This window comes from Dipodomys spectabilis, unplaced genomic scaffold (genome assembly GCF_019054845.1).
Source record: "Dipodomys spectabilis isolate Male_0828 unplaced genomic scaffold, ASM1905484v1 ptg000288l, whole genome shotgun sequence".
NCBI lineage: Eukaryota > Metazoa > Chordata > Mammalia > Rodentia > Heteromyidae > Dipodomys > Dipodomys spectabilis.
The window spans coordinates 1,203,237-1,220,536 of NW_024870965.1; the positions used below are offsets into that span (position 1 = coordinate 1,203,237).

The 17,300-nt window shown below is 42.6% G+C and overlaps 1 protein-coding gene across 2 annotated transcripts; it reads left to right on the plus strand.

Moving 5' to 3' along the window:
• Positions 1-1,628: 1,628 nt before the first annotated feature.
• Znf281 (zinc finger protein 281) lies at positions 1,629-6,941 on the plus strand. 2 transcript variants are annotated; one of them, XM_042701245.1, is made up of 2 exons: positions 1,629-1,716; positions 1,938-6,941. In XM_042701245.1, the coding sequence occupies exon 2, from the start codon at positions 1,956-1,958 to the stop codon at positions 4,665-4,667; it is 2,712 nt and encodes a 903-aa protein (XP_042557179.1). In that variant the 5' UTR covers positions 1,629-1,716; positions 1,938-1,955; the 3' UTR covers positions 4,668-6,941. The 2 variants fall into 2 exon arrangements, with proteins under 2 accessions (XP_042557179.1, XP_042557178.1); XM_042701244.1 differs by having other exon boundaries at positions 1,638-1,716; positions 1,942-6,941.
• Positions 6,942-17,300: the final 10,359 nt, after the last annotated feature.

A 17,300-nucleotide genomic window follows, 5' to 3' on the forward strand; every position in this document is an offset into this window, starting at 1 on the left:
ACAGAGTGAATGAGAGAAATGACAGGTTTCTTATCTTGATAACTGAGGAACGAAGTTGGCTTTTCCTACATGTGTCCCGCTGCCCTTCATGCTTGGACTACCTTATATGCATCCCAGCCTACTATTAAACACTGACACACTGAAGGAAGGGACAGCCTCATTTCTCACAGGCATTGACTAATACTTTACGACTGCCTGAAGTTTTTGAATTTTCAGTCTTTTAACACTGAGCTCTACAGGACAGTATTAAAGTTTTCCTTGAAGTGGCGATTATTCCTGATCTCAAAATGTGCATTAAATACGTCCTTTAAGGTTTTTTTTTTTCAGGCAGACTTGGAGAGGCCTATAAATGTTAGCAAATAATCTTTATGGTTTCCATTGTGAAGCTTCTCAGGGGAAGTTGTTTATTATTCAACGAGGAGATGTCTTTGGAGAAATAGTATGAGAAAATAGACATGTACGTTCATTAAAGCAAATACACCATGTAAACCATTGCAAATGTACTATGTGAACCGCTGTCATAGCTCTTATTAAAAATCTCTGTGATGTATAAACACCCTAAGGAAAATAGCTGGCTTAGATTTTTTTTCTCTCTCTCATGTTCAATCTGAAAGTGATTCCCTCGTCTCCATCGGGCACTAAATATATTCTCGTTGGGGGTCTGTTGGTTTAATGTCAAGATGTGACTGCACAGTTTTCCTTGAATAGAAGACCCTGTCCATGTGTCGTGTCTAGGCGTTTCGATCCTGGAGGTGGGAGGTGGGTCTAAGGAGGAAGGAAGCCGATCGCCCGGGGCGGGCAGGCCTGTGGGCCCGGGCATGGCACCGTGCGGGACTCGGGGCTCCGGGCTCAGCTTTCCAGTAGCCTCCAGGGAGGTTGGCACGGGACAACCCACCTCCATAAGTGCAAAGGACCCTCGGGCCGCCTGGGGTCCCGACCTGGACCCACAACACAGGCCTGCAAGGCGCGCTGGGCCTCGGGAGGGTTCCCGGGTTTTGTGTGCACTGAGACCCGGGCTCGAACTCGGGATCTGACGCTTTGGGCCCTTGGCTGGTGCTCTACCACCTGAGCCACGCCTGCGACCTCTACAATGCTGGTGATGCTCCCGCCCCCCTTTTTCTCTTCCTCCCCCCCCTCTTTTTCTCTTCCTCTCCTCCCCCTCCTTTCTTGATTGATTGGGAAGTTTCATGCTCTGGGGTCGAATCCAAAGCGCCTACACGACCCGCTCGTGGGATGCAAACCCCACGGAGAAGCAGGGCTCCCCGTCCAGTCCTCAGTTTCCCCTCTTCCTCTCCACGCCGCACCCCCCCATCCCTCCCGCCAGCTCCCCGCCCCCGGGGTCCACCTCCGGAACGCGGGTCCCCGCCGAGCGCCCGGCCACCGCCGCGGCCCGCAGCGCCGCCCTCCAATCGCGGCCCGCGCCGCCGACGCCCCCCCCCCCGCCCCCCCTTAGAGCCGGACTCCAGTATCCCCGCCCCTCCGCGCCCCCCAGCTCCGCCCAACCGCCCCGGTGATGGACAGGCCGGGCGGGCGGACACCCCGGCGCAGGCGCAGTGAGCCGGCAGCGCTCCCCTCCGGCCGGGCCGAGGCTTTCCCAGCAGGCAGCGCGCGCGCCGCGGCTGCGCAGTCGCGGGGAGGCTTTTAATTCCATTGTGGAGAGGACGGCGTTATTTTTATTAACCGGAGGCGACGGCGGCTGCGGCGGCGGCGGAACCCGTAAGTGTTGCCGGTGGGTCCGGGAGGGCGAGGGCGAGGCCCCGGGAGGAGCGCCCGGGCCGCGCGTGCGGGCGCCGGGGCGGCGGGGCTCGGCGTTAGCGGCGGGCGCGTTGCGGTCTTGGGCGGCGGCGCGGCGGGTCCCGAGCGCCGCGGAGGTCCCGGCCCGGGGCCCGGTCCCGCCGCCGATCCTCCCTCTTCCCTCCTCCTCCTCCTCTCCTCAGCCAGGCCTCCTCCGGGGTATGAAAGTCGGCAGTGGGTTCCTCAGCGGCGGCGGCGGCGGCTCCGGCAGCAGCGGCGGCGGCGGCGGCGGCCCCGGCTCGGGCTCGGGCTCCGGCGGCGGCGGGAGGAGAGCCGAGATGGAGCCCGCCTTCCCCCCGGGAATGGTGATGTTCAACCACCGGCTGCCCCCGGTCGCCAGCTTCACCCGGCCGGCGGGCGCGGCCGCCCCCCCTCCGCCGTGCGTGTTATCCTCCGCGGCCTCCGCAGCCCCGGCCGCCGAGCCCCCCCCTCCGCCGGCCCCGGACATGACTTTCAAGAAGGAGCCGGCGGCGTCCGCCGCGGCCTTCCCCGCGCCCAGGACCTCCTGGGGCTTCCTGCAGTCCCTGGTGAGCATCAAGCAGGAGAAGCCCGCCGACCCCGAGGAGCAGCCGCCGGCCCACCACCACCACCACCACCACCACCACCACCACCATCAGCACCACCACTACGCGGGGCTGTTCGCCGCCGGGGCCGAGGAGCGGTCCCCCGGCCTCGGGGCCGGGGAAGGGGGCGGCCACGGCGTCATCCAGGACCTGAGCGTCCTCCACCAGCACGTCCAGCCGCAGCAGGCAGGCCAGCACCACCGCGACGTGTTGCTGAGCGGCGGTGGCAGGACTGACGACCCCGGCAGCGAGGAGCCAAAGCAGGACACCAATGTCAAAAAGGCAAAGAGGCCAAAGCCAGAATCTCAGGGAATCAAAGCCAAGAGGAAGCCGAGCGCGTCTTCCAAACCTTCTTCGGTTGGAGACGGAGAAGGTGCCATCCTCTCCCCAAGTCAGAAACCTCATATCTGTGACCACTGTAGTGCTGCTTTCCGGAGCTCCTATCACCTGCGGAGACACGTCCTCATCCACACCGGAGAACGGCCTTTCCAGTGCGGCCAGTGCAGCATGGGCTTCATCCAGAAATACCTGCTGCAGAGACACGAGAAAATCCACAGCAGGGAGAAACCCTTTGGATGTGACCAGTGCAGCATGAAGTTTATCCAGAAGTACCATATGGAGAGACACAAGAGGACACATAGTGGAGAAAAGCCATACAAGTGTGACACTTGCCAACAGTATTTTTCAAGGACTGATCGATTGCTGAAGCACAGGCGCACGTGCGGCGAAGCCATAGCGAAAGGAGCCACCAGTGCGGAACCTGGGTCGTCAAACCACAACAGTATGGGCAATCTGGCTGTGTTGTCTCAGGGAAACACAAGTTCTTCAAGGAGAAAATCCAAGTCCAAGAGCATAGCTATTGAAAATAAGGAGCAGAAGACTGGCAAAGCAAGCGAGTCGCAGATTTCCAATAGCATACACATGCAGAGTTACTCGGTAGAAATGCCTACTGTGTCTACCAGTGGAGGCCTCATCGGCACTGGTATAGACGACCTGCAGAAAAGGGTGCCAAAACTGATCTTTAAGAAAGGAGGCAGGAAGAATACCGATAAAAGCTACCTTAATTTTGTGTCACCATTACCAGACCTGGTGGGACAGAAGGCCTTGTCTGGGAAACCAGGTGGCTCACTTGGCATCGTAGCAAATAACAGTGCGGAGACCATTAGTCTTCTCCAAAGTACAAGTGGCAAACAAGGTCAAATAAGTAGTAATTATGATGATGCCATGCAGTTTTCAAAGAAAAGAAGATACTTGCCAACTGCCAGCAGCAACAGTGCCTTCTCTATAAACGTGGGACACATGGTCCCCCAGCAGTCGGTCATTCAGTCCGCAGGCGTCAGTGTTTTGGACAACGAAGCGCCCTTGTCACTCATTGACTCCTCAGCGCTAAATGCCGAAATTAAGGCTTGCCACGACAAGTCTGGAATTCCCGACGAGGTTTTACAGAGTATTTTGGATCAATACTCCAACAAATCCGAATCCCAGAAAGAGGATCCTTTTAGTATAACAGAGCCACGAGTGGATTTACACGCCTCGGGAGAACACTCGGAATTGGTTCAGGAAGAAAATTTGAGCCCAGGCACCCAAACACCATCAAATGAGAAGCCAAGCTCGCTGCAAGAGTACTCCAAATACCTCCAGCAGGCTTTTGAGAAATCCACGAACGCAAGTTTCGCTCTTGGACACAGTTTCCAGTTTGTCAGTTTGTCTTCACCTCTCCACAACCACACTTTATTTCCAGAAAAACAGATATACACTACATCTCCTTTGGAGTGTGGTTTCGGCCAATCTGTTACCTCAGTGTTACCATCTTCATTGCCAAAGCCTCCTTTTGGGATGTTGTTTGGATCTCAACCAGGCCTTTATTTATCTGCTTTGGATGCACATCAGCAGTTGACCCCTTCCCAGGAGCTGGATGATCTGATAGATTCTCAGAAGAACCTAGAGACTTCATCAGCCTTCCAGTCCACCTCTCAGAAATTGACTAGTCAGAAGGAACAACAGAAAAACTTAGAATCCTCAACAAGCTTTCAGATTCCGTCTCAGGAGTTAGCTAGCCAGATCGATCCTCAGAAAGACATAGAGCCTAGAACAACGTACCAGATTGAGAACTTTGCACAAGCATTTGGTTCTCAGTTTAAGTCGGGCAGCAGGGTGCCAATGACCTTTATCACTAACTCTAACGGAGAAGTGGACCATAGAGTAAGGACTTCAGTATCAGATTTCTCAGGGTATACTAATATGATGTCTGATGTAAGTGAGCCATGTAGTACAAGAGTAAAGACACCCACCAGCCAGAGTTACAGGTAAGGTCTTGAAAGTGACCAGGCTGGGGGTCTTCTAACGTAACTTTCTTTTATTTTGAGAACACTGCCATTGGAATGTTTCTACACGATCCTATTAAGAATAATGTAATGCCCTTTCAATGCAACTTTTCATATTTAGTTTATTTTGTTAGTGTGATTTTAGCTCTGTTTGTATTATGATTTTTAATCAAAATCAATAGATTAAAAATAGTTTGACATTCAAAGTGACAATGTTTAGCAATCAGATTTACATGTATAGATTGTCAGGGAATAGCCCAAAAGTTTTAAATGCAAAAAAAGAAAAAAACCACAAAACAAAAACTTCCCAAAAAAAGAAAAAAAAAGACACAAAAAACAAAAAAAGAAACTTTGTTGCTAGGATTAAGGTTATTCTAATTGCTTTACTCTCAGGAAAGTGTAATAACGCATGGGAAATCTGTACGTTATCACCGTAATGTATGTTATCACCATAATGGAATATCCAATTTACAAATAGGATATACATTTCATTTAAGTTAAGGGATCTAAAACATTTCAGATTGCTCTTTCTGGGCTGGTTTAATACACATTTCATCTTTTAAGTAAGGGATCGAAAACATTTCAAATGCTATCTCCATCTGGGCTGATCCAAAATTCTGAGATTGTGGGCTACCTATGTTTTGTTGCAGCTTTTAGGTGTACTCTGAACTTCCACACCACATTCATTCCAGCCTGGTAGAACAAATATTCTTGGATCTTTGATCAAAGCCTGGAATGATAGCTTTAAAAAAAGAAGAAAGAGGAAAACAACAGAGCACCCTCTCTCAATCCCGAGTGTAAGAAGGCTGTAATTCCATTAAGCAATTCTGTTGATGTCTAGTAGTTTTGTTGAAGCCCAAGTGGTTGGTTGGTTGGTTGGTTGGTTGGTTGGTTGGTTGGTTCCAGTATTAGAGCATTGGTTGGAATCACATAAGTCATTGGAATTTGGGGTGTACATTATTATATGTGGCCTCAAAAACATTCTCTCGTCCATACTTATATATATATATATATATACATATATATACACATATACATACGTATATACGTATATACATACGTATTTATATACGTATATACGTATGTGTGTATTTATAAAACCTTTATTTCTGGGTTTTTCGGGGGGTTTTTTTGGTACCTGTTCTTAACTCGTCCTCTTAAGAGTTCTGGACCTTCCTTGTTCCTTCTTGTCCCTGCCTTGATGGCTTTTAGGTTTAGAATGACTTATATTCCAGTAGGTAATTGATTATGCATTTTATATGTCTTATGGCATCCAAATACTAAACAGTAGATAAACATCCCTAGCCCCATTTTTTTGTTTTGTTTTGTTTTTAAAGTCCCATACAGGTTTCTATGTATAAGAACGCCACATACTCTGAGCTGTAGATAGTAATAGGATTATAATTCTACCTGGTGACTTAGCTCCTGAGAGGGATGAGAGTGCCATCAGAACCTCTTTTTGGAATTACAGCCTTTAATGTACATTTCAAAGGGGTGTGTCAGTATTGTACAGGGGTTTTGTGAAGTCATCAGAACTTGCTATGAATGCTGATTGCCACTTGAAGCTACTGATAAGCAGTGGCTCTGCTCTAAACCACTTTTTAGCAATTGTATTTTTTTCCTGACTATATTTTTTAATGTACTTTGATGTTTATGCTGATGAGTTTTTTTTATGTACTTTTGGTGATGTTTCAATGTACTCTTCTGACGTCAGAAAAGTACCACTGGTTGTTTGCAGTCTTATTGTGTAATCAGCCTACCACAGGCTTCCATGTATAATAAAGTAATTAATATTGTGCAAGTGTAAAACACTTCTGTTATAAAAGCAGTGTTTGAAAAATAAGAAATAATTAAAATGGTTACAAAATACTAGTTAATTTCCTCCCTCCCCTTCCCTCCCTCCCCCCCATTTAGCTTTAGCAGCTAAGGGTACCAACTTGTCATTGAAAGATTCTTAGAAAATGTGTTTAGTATTTTTAAATTCACACAGTACTAAAACGTCTGTATTAATTTCATTTAGTGTGGTAAGTTCTGTTTGGTACAGAGTGCAGGCTGTAACCAGAGGGTGGAGAGGACTTCCTTCCCACTGTATCTCTTAAGCTGTATGATTTTTTCTACAGTTCTTTTTATTTTTATTTTTTGTTTTATACAGGTTTTGAATTTCTTTTAACTTTTATTGTGTGTACTGAATACTGCATATGTATTATTCTTGATTGTTTGCTCTAGTTTACTACCAATAAAAGTCCTGTTAATCACAAAATTGAAGAAAGGAGGTATCACTTAATCAGTCACATTTTTTTTCCAGATTTCCATGGACTTCCATTTCATAAAATACGTTAACGATATAACCTGCAATTTAGGAGCTTGCATTTTTATTGTACTTTTAAAGTATGTTTCTAGGCTTATTCGAAAGTGGGTTGAATATTTTGTTTGGCGTGCACAATCTGAAGAATAGAAATTAATGAAATGTAAACTAGAACAGATTTTACTGAAATTGGTTTAGCCATCCTAAATATTACTCCAGAGAGGTCAACTTACTGAGATTTTATTTTAAATCAGATTCCAGTATTTTTTGGTGCCCTTTTGCCTCAAAAAGGTTATAATAAAATGACAGTCTGACAAATTTAAATGGTCTTAAGTCTTTTCAGTAAGGAAAAAATATTAAATCATAACAATTTTAAGAGCTTGAGGGTATATGTATAAATTAGAGTGAATTAAACCATGTAGATATTGAAGATGAGAGAAAAAGTGTTTGAAAGTAAATTATGCATACTTTTCAGGGTGAACATTGTTATGGATATCTGGGATTATGAGAGAATTGTGCTTTGAAATTTGGCGGTCACAGGTGTTGGGACTAAGGAATAAAGTTATTGACAGTAGAAGAGGTCTTTGAGGCTTCTTGTTCCGTATATGATGGTGTGGTAGGAAAAAACGTGGTTTATATTAAGTACAGGCAGGGGCCCCAGATTTGTTTATGTGCTTGAATGTAAGTGCTAATCAGAAGCTTCAACCATAGATTCTACATTGAAATCCACTCTATACTTGGTTTACTTATTTCTGTTTAAAATAGATACTTAAAAAGGTAATTTTTTTAACCTACCTGCCTGCCGTTTTCTTTGATTTTCTGTTTTTCTCTATCTCAGTTTGACAGTTTTAAAAGTTGAAGTTTTGGGTGTGTGTATAATGTCCTGGGGCTTTCAGAGCCTGGGCGCGGTCCCTGGGCTTTTGCACAAGGCTAGTGCTCTACCACTGGAGCGACAGCTCCACTTCCAGATTTTTGGTAGTTTGTTGGGGAAAGAAAAAAAAATCTCACAAGCTTTGCTTACAGAGGCTGGCTTTGAACTGCGATCTTCAGATATCAGCCTCCTGTTTTTTACTTTGAAAATGTTAGGATATAAAGTAGGAAACAAGGCTTTAGGTTTCTATTGAATTACTGTAAATTCAGGATGACTTATATCGTTTAGCAGTTGCTGATCAATAATTTGTGACATAGTTCAATAATAGGAATAATGAAAAATCTTAAAGTTTTTTAAGTTTTTAATATGACAAAAACGGATGCAAATATTTGCACCTCCAATTTAATTTTCTGTATTACACCGATGAGAGGCAAACGTTTTGTTCACTCCGTGTATCTGGTATTTGATAGCTGTTTGCCTTTAAAAATGGCCTTTACACTTCAGTGATAGTTTAAGCAGTATGGCCTAGTGAAGACATGCAGTCCTTAGGTCCCAAATTCATATGTTTGTGTTAAACAGAAGAACTGTCTTTAAAACTGTCTTTCTTTAAAAGAAAAAAAATTAGCTTTTTAAACTCAAAAGTACTATTTTTTGAGAGAAAAATGTGTCAAGGCTTTCATTTTAAAGTTTAGTGGTCTTGGTGTTTTCCTTGGTGCTTGGTTACAATCTATAGAACACTGCATGAGGTGGCTCAGTTTGTTCCATACACATGTAGAAGTGTTTTTTTTTGTTTGTTTTTAAATGAGTCCTCCTGGTATTGAGAAGAAATCTGTGGTGGCTTGCCAGTCTGCTTGTACCTCCTATGAGATGCTACCGTTCCTGGTAGATCTTAAGGAAAACGGTGTTCTACTTGTATTTTCATGTCCTTTATTATTTAAAATGAACATTAGCTTGCACAGCATCTTAGAATATTCTGTTGTTTTTACCCTGAATGGAAAGAAAAAAAAGAAACCTCAAGAATGTGAGACTAAGTTTTTAAGGAGAACATATGCTTTGTAAATTACTTCTGCTTGCTTTGTATTTGTTTTGCCTTTTAAACTATTGCAGTACTTAAGTGTGACTAACTTAAGAAGATTCTGTCTAAACTCTTAATGAGGCAACAGTTTTAGAGTCACAGTCTCTTGGGCAGCTAATAGAATCTCTTAAGTCCATACATTAGCAGAAATATCTGTAAATAAAAAATTACAAATCAATATACAGACTGGTAAGAGGACTGAAAAACCTCACCTCTGCATACCAGTTTAATTTAGAACATCTTCCTGAGAAGACTGCTTAAATACTGCAGTTTTGTTGTACAAATAGAAAGTTAATGCCTAAACTCAGACTCATCGGATGTTAGATTTGCTTTTTAAAATGTCTTTGTTTGAAGTTTTATTTCATTGCCATTTTTGGAATGCATTTAGGTTACATAAAGCCATAGAGTTTTATGGTAAGGTGGCCAAATAATAAGTGATAGCCCTTTGCATATTCTCATTTCACAACTACCATACAGATGCTACCTTTGACAGTGGTTCAGTATTTTCCATCAAGTAAATGTGTTAACAATATGTAATAAGTCAACTACTAAAGCTCTTTAATTACACAGAAGCAGCATCTAGGATTAATATTGGTAAAGATGAAAGATAAATTCATCTTTTTACTGAAAAGAGGGTATAATAATTGAGTTTAAAAAAAAAACATTAAGACTGTATATTCAATACAGCCTGGGTGTGACTAGCCAGGTTGAAATGTACTGTGCAAGGTAAGACTTGTAAAGCATGTTATAAATTGAAATAGGTAACTTAGGAAGTGCTGATAGATAGCTGGAGAATTTAATGTTTTAAATTTTACTACTAAAAGAGAAAACATGTATTTATAGAGGCTAAAAAATTATGGGCTGATGTGAGTGTAATATCTTGGAAAAGAAAAAGAGAAAACAAAAGTACAAAATTTATCCCATTATTAGTCGTGGTCTTGGAGTATTTCAGCATCCAAAAGAGTAAAAGAGGTCTTTGAAAAACTGTTCTTATTTTGTCATTCTTTCCTGCTCAGGCTTATTTGGTACTTTGGTTTGTTATGAACTTTAGTACTACTGTGGAACAATTAATAAATAACTCCTAACAGACAACTGTGGTCAACTTCTGTTTACATTCCCAATCTAGAAAAAAGATGGCTAATCTTTGTGTTTATATATTAAATTTTTTTTCTTAGTAACTCAGAAAATTACACAGCTTATTTTGGTTGTTAAGAATTGTAAGTACTTTTTTTCTTAAAACAGTTGTAATTTTCATTATACTCAATCAATCATAGGACTTTAACTGAGATATTAAGACCAAAGCTCAGAATCCATATTCCCTGCCCATCAAAAAAGAAATTTACAATTCCAGCGAATGAAGACATGCTGTGTTTTGACACCGGAAGAATCAGAGTGTGAAAAGTTGGAAGAAAGTTTTGCCTTGAAAAGTGTTTTGAACTTGTGAATGGTTTGTTTGTGTTTTCCTGCTTTATAAACACCTACTGGAAAACTAAAGTTTTAAAGCACAGCTAGTATTTCATCTTGAGTTAGATCGGCATAAAGGCAGTTTTTAAAAGTCCAGAAGTGATATTTTCAGAAGAAAAAAGTTAAATGTATTGCAAAAGGGACAAGATCAGCAACATAACCATGTTATGTTTGGTTGTACATAAACTGGGCCCTTCCTGGAAGGAAGCCACAAGCAAACATTTAAGAGAGTTCCTTCTTTTGGGCCGATAATGAGAACTGCAAATGAATATCATTGTGGGTCTCCACGAATTGGCAGCCCATGACCTTGACCAGCTTAGTGTTGGAACAGGAAAGCTGGTGATTGAAGTTTCTTAGTGGCCCACAAGAATTGAGTTTGTAGGGTTGGTCAGAAGATAGACGAGACAGGTTTTTGTTTTGCAAGTAGGTAAGTTATAGCAATAAGAATTATGAAAATGTTTGCATTTAGCAGCCTCAGCATAAAGATTCTTATTTAGTTATAAGCAGGTTAGCAAGCTGAGCCATAGTTCCTAGCACTGCATAAATGCATTAAAATGTGTTTAATTGGCCTTAAGGTGCTTTTCACTTTTGTTTTAAGTAATGCTTCAATGAACATCTTTATATCGTGCTGATTTGTTAAGGATTTTGTTTTTTTGTGGGGAGGGTTGAGTTTCGTTTTTTTGGGGGTGCTGGTCCTAGGGCTTGAACTCAAGGCCTGGGTGCTGCTCCTCATCTTTTTTTTTTCCCCTCAAGACTAGAAGCCACAGCACCACTAATGGCTTTTTTTTTTGTAGTTTATTGGAGATAAGAGTCTCAAGGGCTTTGTTCTCCAGGTGGGCTTCAAACCATGGTCCTCAGATCTCAGCCTTCTGAGTAGTTAGGATTACAGGTGTGAGCCTCTGGTGCTCAGCAAGGATCTTGTTTGTAAGGTTCATTACTAAGGAATTTTATTTATTTGGATTAGGGAGATAGCTACATCAATACCAAATGATTAATTTTTTAGAAAACGAAGCCCACTAAGGTTATACATAAATTCCAAATGATTAATATTTTAGAAAATGAAGTGCACTAAGATTACACATTTTCTATACTCATTCACATTTGGAAGTATTGTATGTTTATGAGTGAATTTGTAACCTGCCCTTTTAAAGATGAGAGGCTTAGAAGATTTGTAAAAGGTAATCCAAAATCATTTCACTGTAGCTATTTGAATTGCCTCTTATTTTAAATAAAAGCAAAATTATAGGTATATTTCACATAGCTCAGGATTCATCTGAAAAAAACATGTTAAAATAGAACATTTTAGAAGAAACCAAAACTACTGTGACAGATTTGGCTCTGAAATTGAAGGAAGGGCTTGTGTAAGGAGAGAGTATAAAAGAACCCAAGAAGATTAAACTAATAGTCATTCTTGCTTTAGACTACTTGAAAGGCCTTCAAGATTTTAATTAGACATCAGGAAGGCTGGTAATACAGTAAACAGATACTGGGTTCCTGTAGGTTCTTGCTGGGGAATTAGGGATGTATTTAAAGGCAAAATGAGAATGTGATTTGGGACGCTTTCTAGAACCACCTGGTAGAATGAATAGAACACTATGGTTTTTCATTTTGTTCAGTCTTAGCTTAGTAAACCTCTAAATAGATGTGTGGAAAGGAAAGGGGTATTAATGAAGATGCTGATAGGTTAACTGTCGATTCAGTGTATATGTCCTGTAGGATGGAAAAAAGAAAAAGAAACACCTTCTTAAATGTTTAGTTCTCATAACATTGAGGTATTATATTCTGTCTTGGAACTTGAAATTTTGAATAAAATATATACAATTTTTTGGTAGTAGGTTTTGAACTTACTCAAGTCCTTGGACTTGCTAGGTGCTGTACCGCTTAAACCATGTCTACCTTAATTAAAAAAATAACTGACCTAATAAAAACTGATTTATTAAAAGGTAACATTTCCAACTCTTCCCCAAATAGGCAAGAATTATAATGAATGATCTCTTTTTTAAAAACTGTCAGTTTATGTACATATTAATGAGAGGGTGCATGCATGCGCCAGCACTGAGGTTTGAACTCGGGAGCTGGGCGCTGTCCCTTAGCTTTTTCACTCAAAGCTGGTGCTCTACCATTTGATGCAACAACTTCACTTCCTGCTTTTTGCTGTTTACTTGGAGATAAGGAGTCTCATAGACTTTTCTGCCCAGGCTGGCTTTAAACTGCAATTCTTAGATCTCATTCTCCTGAGTAGGATTACAAGTGTGAGCCCCTGGCTCCTGGAAAATAAAATTTATAGAGTTGATTATATATGAAGTAATTTCAAGGCTTCCAATGACATTTCATGATAGAAATCATTTTTCTGGCCTTCAATATCAGTTTTCAATTAAATAAGAAATCATTTTGGATTATATTCAGCCATTTGCCCAGCACACATCTGGAACTAAAATATAAGAACATTTTTTGGGGGGGGTTGGTCGTGAGGCTTGAACTCTGGGCCTGGGCGCTGTCCCTCAGCTCTTCAGCTCAAGGCGAGCACTCCACCACTTGAGCCACAGTGCCACTTCTTGTTTTCTAATGGTTTATTGGAGATAGGAGTCTCACAGTCTTTCCTGACCGGGCTGGCTTTGAACCATGATCCTCAGATCTCAGCCTCCTGAGTAGCTAGGATTACAGGCGTGAGCCACTGGCACCCGGTTATAAGAACATTTATGAACGATCTGAAAGTACTGTTTTGTTTTTTAAAAAAAGTTCAGTACTAAAATATCAGTTGGTATTTGGGTGGCTCAGTGTAATTGTAGAAATTCGAAATCTAGGGCTGGGAAGGTGGCTCAGTGGTAGAGTACTTGCCTTGCATGCATGAGGCCCTGGGTTCGATTCCTCAGCACCACATAAGCAGAAAAAAATGGAAGTGGGGCTGAGGCTCAAGTGTAGAGCTCTAGCTTTGAGCTGAAGAGCTGAGGGGCAGTGCCCAGGCCCAGAGTTCAGGCCCCACGACTGACAAAAAAAAAAATTCGAAATCTAGAATTGCCTTTCACAAATCAATGATTTTGCTTATAAGCCATGTGTATAAGATATATAACTATATATAGCACTTGTTATATATGTCTATATGTATATATGCACTTGTTATAAAGTACTCCAAACAAATTGCTGGGGCTGACTTTATTTTTTTTGAAGGAATATATTTTCAGATGGAATGCTAGCAAGAGCAGGTGGTAGGGACATTGCTCAGCAATAAGGTAAATGTGTTCATATAGACCTATTAAGATTGAGGAAAAAGTAAAGCTTATCAACAGGAAGTTTGAACCTGGCTCTGTTTGAGTTAAAAGAGCTCATTCTGGTAAGCCTGCCTAGAGACTTGAACTTCACAAAACATGCTACCTTTTGGGTCCTCTGTTCACCTTTGTGGGTGAATGAATTTCATGATCTATTGAAAATCACTTCAGCAGGACATGGTGGCCATATCTATTACCTCAGCACTGGAGAGGCCAGGGCCAGGAGGATTACAAGTTCAAGGATAGCCCGGGCTAGCTAGTTAGACCCTCACCACTGCTAAAAGCAAAAAGAGAAATAACAAATTGCTTCAGTATGTTTTTTGGATCATAAACTGAGTTCTACTTTGGCAATTCTGTTATTCCTGTCATTTAATCTATGGAACTTTTAGATTAGGTGAAGCCTATTGATAACTGGACGTGCAGTTTACTTCTGCACCATCAGCCAAAAGTCTGGCAAGCAAGCACTCAGAACAGGCTGGCTGCTCTCCTTTTATCTCTAACCCAGCAGGCCCCGCCTCTCGGCTCAGATTGGCTGAGCTCAGGTTCACCATCTGCAGAAGACTGGCTTATCCTAATGTAATTTAAATTCAAGGAGTTTTTAGCAGGATGTCTTACTTAAAATGGAGCAGGAAAAGGATGTAAGTAAACTGTCATCAAGAAGGGCCGAGCCACCTGGCCAAAGCAGGAACTTTTCGGAAAAAAACAATTCTCAACAGAGAAAGGAAACGACATACTTTGATAGAAAAGAAGCTTTTCTTAACTCATGGAAAGATCCATGTAAAAAAGCTTTGCAGTTAAAATCTGGGTTCTGACACTGAGAGAATGATGCTTTGTCTTCCTGGGCTTTTACCTCTCGAAGCAGGCAGGCACAGCCGTGTTGAAAGGTGTTACCCATGCCCCGCAGGCATCCTGCCATTCCTGGGCTTCCATGTGCTCCTCAGACACAAACCCAAGGGAATGACTGGATTTGTGGTTTTCTACCAGGGGGATTTCGCCTCCCACGGCAGTACCTGGAGATACATACATACATACATACATACATACATACATACATACATACATAGATTTAGTTATTTTTGGGTCAGTCATGGGACTTGAACTCTGGGCCTGGGCTCTGTCCCTGCACTCTTCAGCTCAAAGCGAACACTCTACCACTTGAGCCACAGCTCCACTTCTGGCTTTCTGGTGGTTAATTGGAGAGAAGAGTCTCACGGACTTTTCTTCCCTGGGCCAGCCTGGAGATCTTTTTTGAATTGGTACAACTACTGGCATTTACTGTGGAGAGGCAGGGCGTGTTGCTAAACATCACACAGTGCCCAGGACCGCCCCTCCCAATGATTTTCCAGCCTAGCAGGCCTGGGGTGCTGAGGAGGAGAAGGTCTGCTGGGAATGCGCCCCTGCCCAGGCAGGGAACCCATGGGGAACAGATGGGAAGAGAGTTTGGGCAGTCACAAAGACATGAAGACCAGGGCTGGAGTTGGAGCTCAACCCTACAGCACTTGTCTGATAGGTGTGAAGCACTTGTATGTGGTGGTGGTGGGGTGGGGGGGAGTGGAAGGAAGGCCGGGGATGTGTAATCCCTGCACTCAAAAGGCTGAGGCAGAAGGATCATGAGTTTGAGGCCAGCCTAAGCTCACCTCAAAAACCCAAGGCTCAGGAAAGATTAAAGATGGAGCTATTTTTACTCAGATACTTAACTAGAAAAACTCCCTGGGTTTGTGTGATTCCATTGCTAACATTTTAAGCTAATTTGATTATTGCTGCCTTTTGATTTCTTATCTGACTGAATTGGTTAGCTGAAGGAACTTAACTGCTTCTTAAATTATAAATGGAAATACATTAATCATTGTTGGAGACATCTGTAGGTTTTATACAAATCTGTATTCTGAATAATTTCTGGATCTCTATGATGATAGATTAAGGGTTATTATGTAGTAGGTAGAATTTGAGAATAGCCTGGTTGATTTTTGTAATGAGAACAAATCTGTTTCCAGTTAACTAAACCTTATTTAAATTCCATGTTTAGAATTAACATATAAAATAATGAATTAAGCAAGATAGAGTTACTTAATTTCTACTTAAGATTCTTAAAAAGAAAAAAAAAAGCTAGGAACTAGCAGCTTACCTTTGTTCTCCTAGCTACTCAGCAGACTGAGAGCTGAGGATTGTGGTTCAAATCCAGCCCAGGCAGAAAAGTTCATGAAACTCATTTACCAGCAAAAAGCCAAAGTAGAGGTGTATGGCTCAAGTGGTAGAGTACCAGCCATAAGCAGAAAAGCCAAGTGAAAGCGTACCGCAGTGCCCAGGCTTCCTGTGTTGGCAGCCGCTGATAGAGGCAGAGGCGGGAGGGGGCCGGTACACTGCGGTGTTAGAAGTGATCTGTCACCTGTATCCATATGCTGTTTTGTAGAATGGGAACATGTTTGTTCAAAAACAACAACAACTACTACTACTACTACTACTAATAATAATAAATGTTTTTATTAAAAAGAAGTGGTCTGTGTGCCGTGTGAAGCCGGCCCCTGGGTGGTACATAATCCACGAGAACCCCCTGGCTGTTAGGTCCACTGTACTGGAAGGCAAAGTAGAACTGGGATGGCTAGCAAAAATTCCACAGGCTGCTGGGTGGCGGGGGTGGGGGTGGGGGTGCATTTGCTGAACACCTACTTTGTGTCAGGGTTATTGCAGGCTTCACCTCATTTAATCCCACTGACAAACAAGAGGCAGGAGAGTAGGAATCTTAATTTTATGGATGAATTTAAGAATTTATGGCTTAGGAAACTTCCACTAGTGAATCACCAGAACTGGTGGTGCTCAACTGGAAACGGTACTCAGCGCGCAGCCCGGCATCGGCTTTCTGCACAAGCCTGGGGTGTAGAAGTGTAAGTTCTGCGCCCACCTCCAAAGCTTCCAGTCTTTATGATATGCTGAGGAAAGCACCCAGCCTGTTTTTGGTTCCATCTTCCACACATGAGAAACGATATTAAAATACTTGGCCGTCTGGTTCTCAGGACCACTGTGACCATCAGGGCAGAGAAGAGGAAAGTGTTCCTAAGAGGTAAAGACCTCCATCCAGCCCAGAGTAGCCTAGCCTGCCTAGGCCACGGGAAAGCACGCCTCTCCCAACCTGGCTAAGGAATGCATGAAAGTGAACCTTTCTGATTTTATCTGTTCTGCAGAACCCTCTGCCCCCTCTGTGGTTCTTATATACCTAGGATTAGTGATCTGCCTCTCGGCTAGCTGTGTCATTTCTCAAGTTTATAGTTTATAGTGCTAACATTAAAATATCAAAAAGGTTATTTTCTGCCTCTGTGATCAAGTTATTTTTTGTAGTTTCCATCAGAAAGATGAATAGAAGGAAATTTACCATCAATATTGCCACCTTCCTCATTCCGCTTCCTGAAAACAACAATTTGTAGAAATACTTGTGCTTGTTATCCAGTTATGGCTTTATTCTTGTTTCATACCTAGTAAAAAGTAGATAAAAGTAAATGTAACTTTCTGAACCATAGATATCAGAGTGGTTTAAATGCCATATAGTTTGGGTGACAGTTTTGTTTTTGTTTTCATTTTTTACCAGTCTCGGCCCTTGAATTCTAGGCCTGGCACTGTTTTTCCTTTTTTCCGCTCAAGGCTAA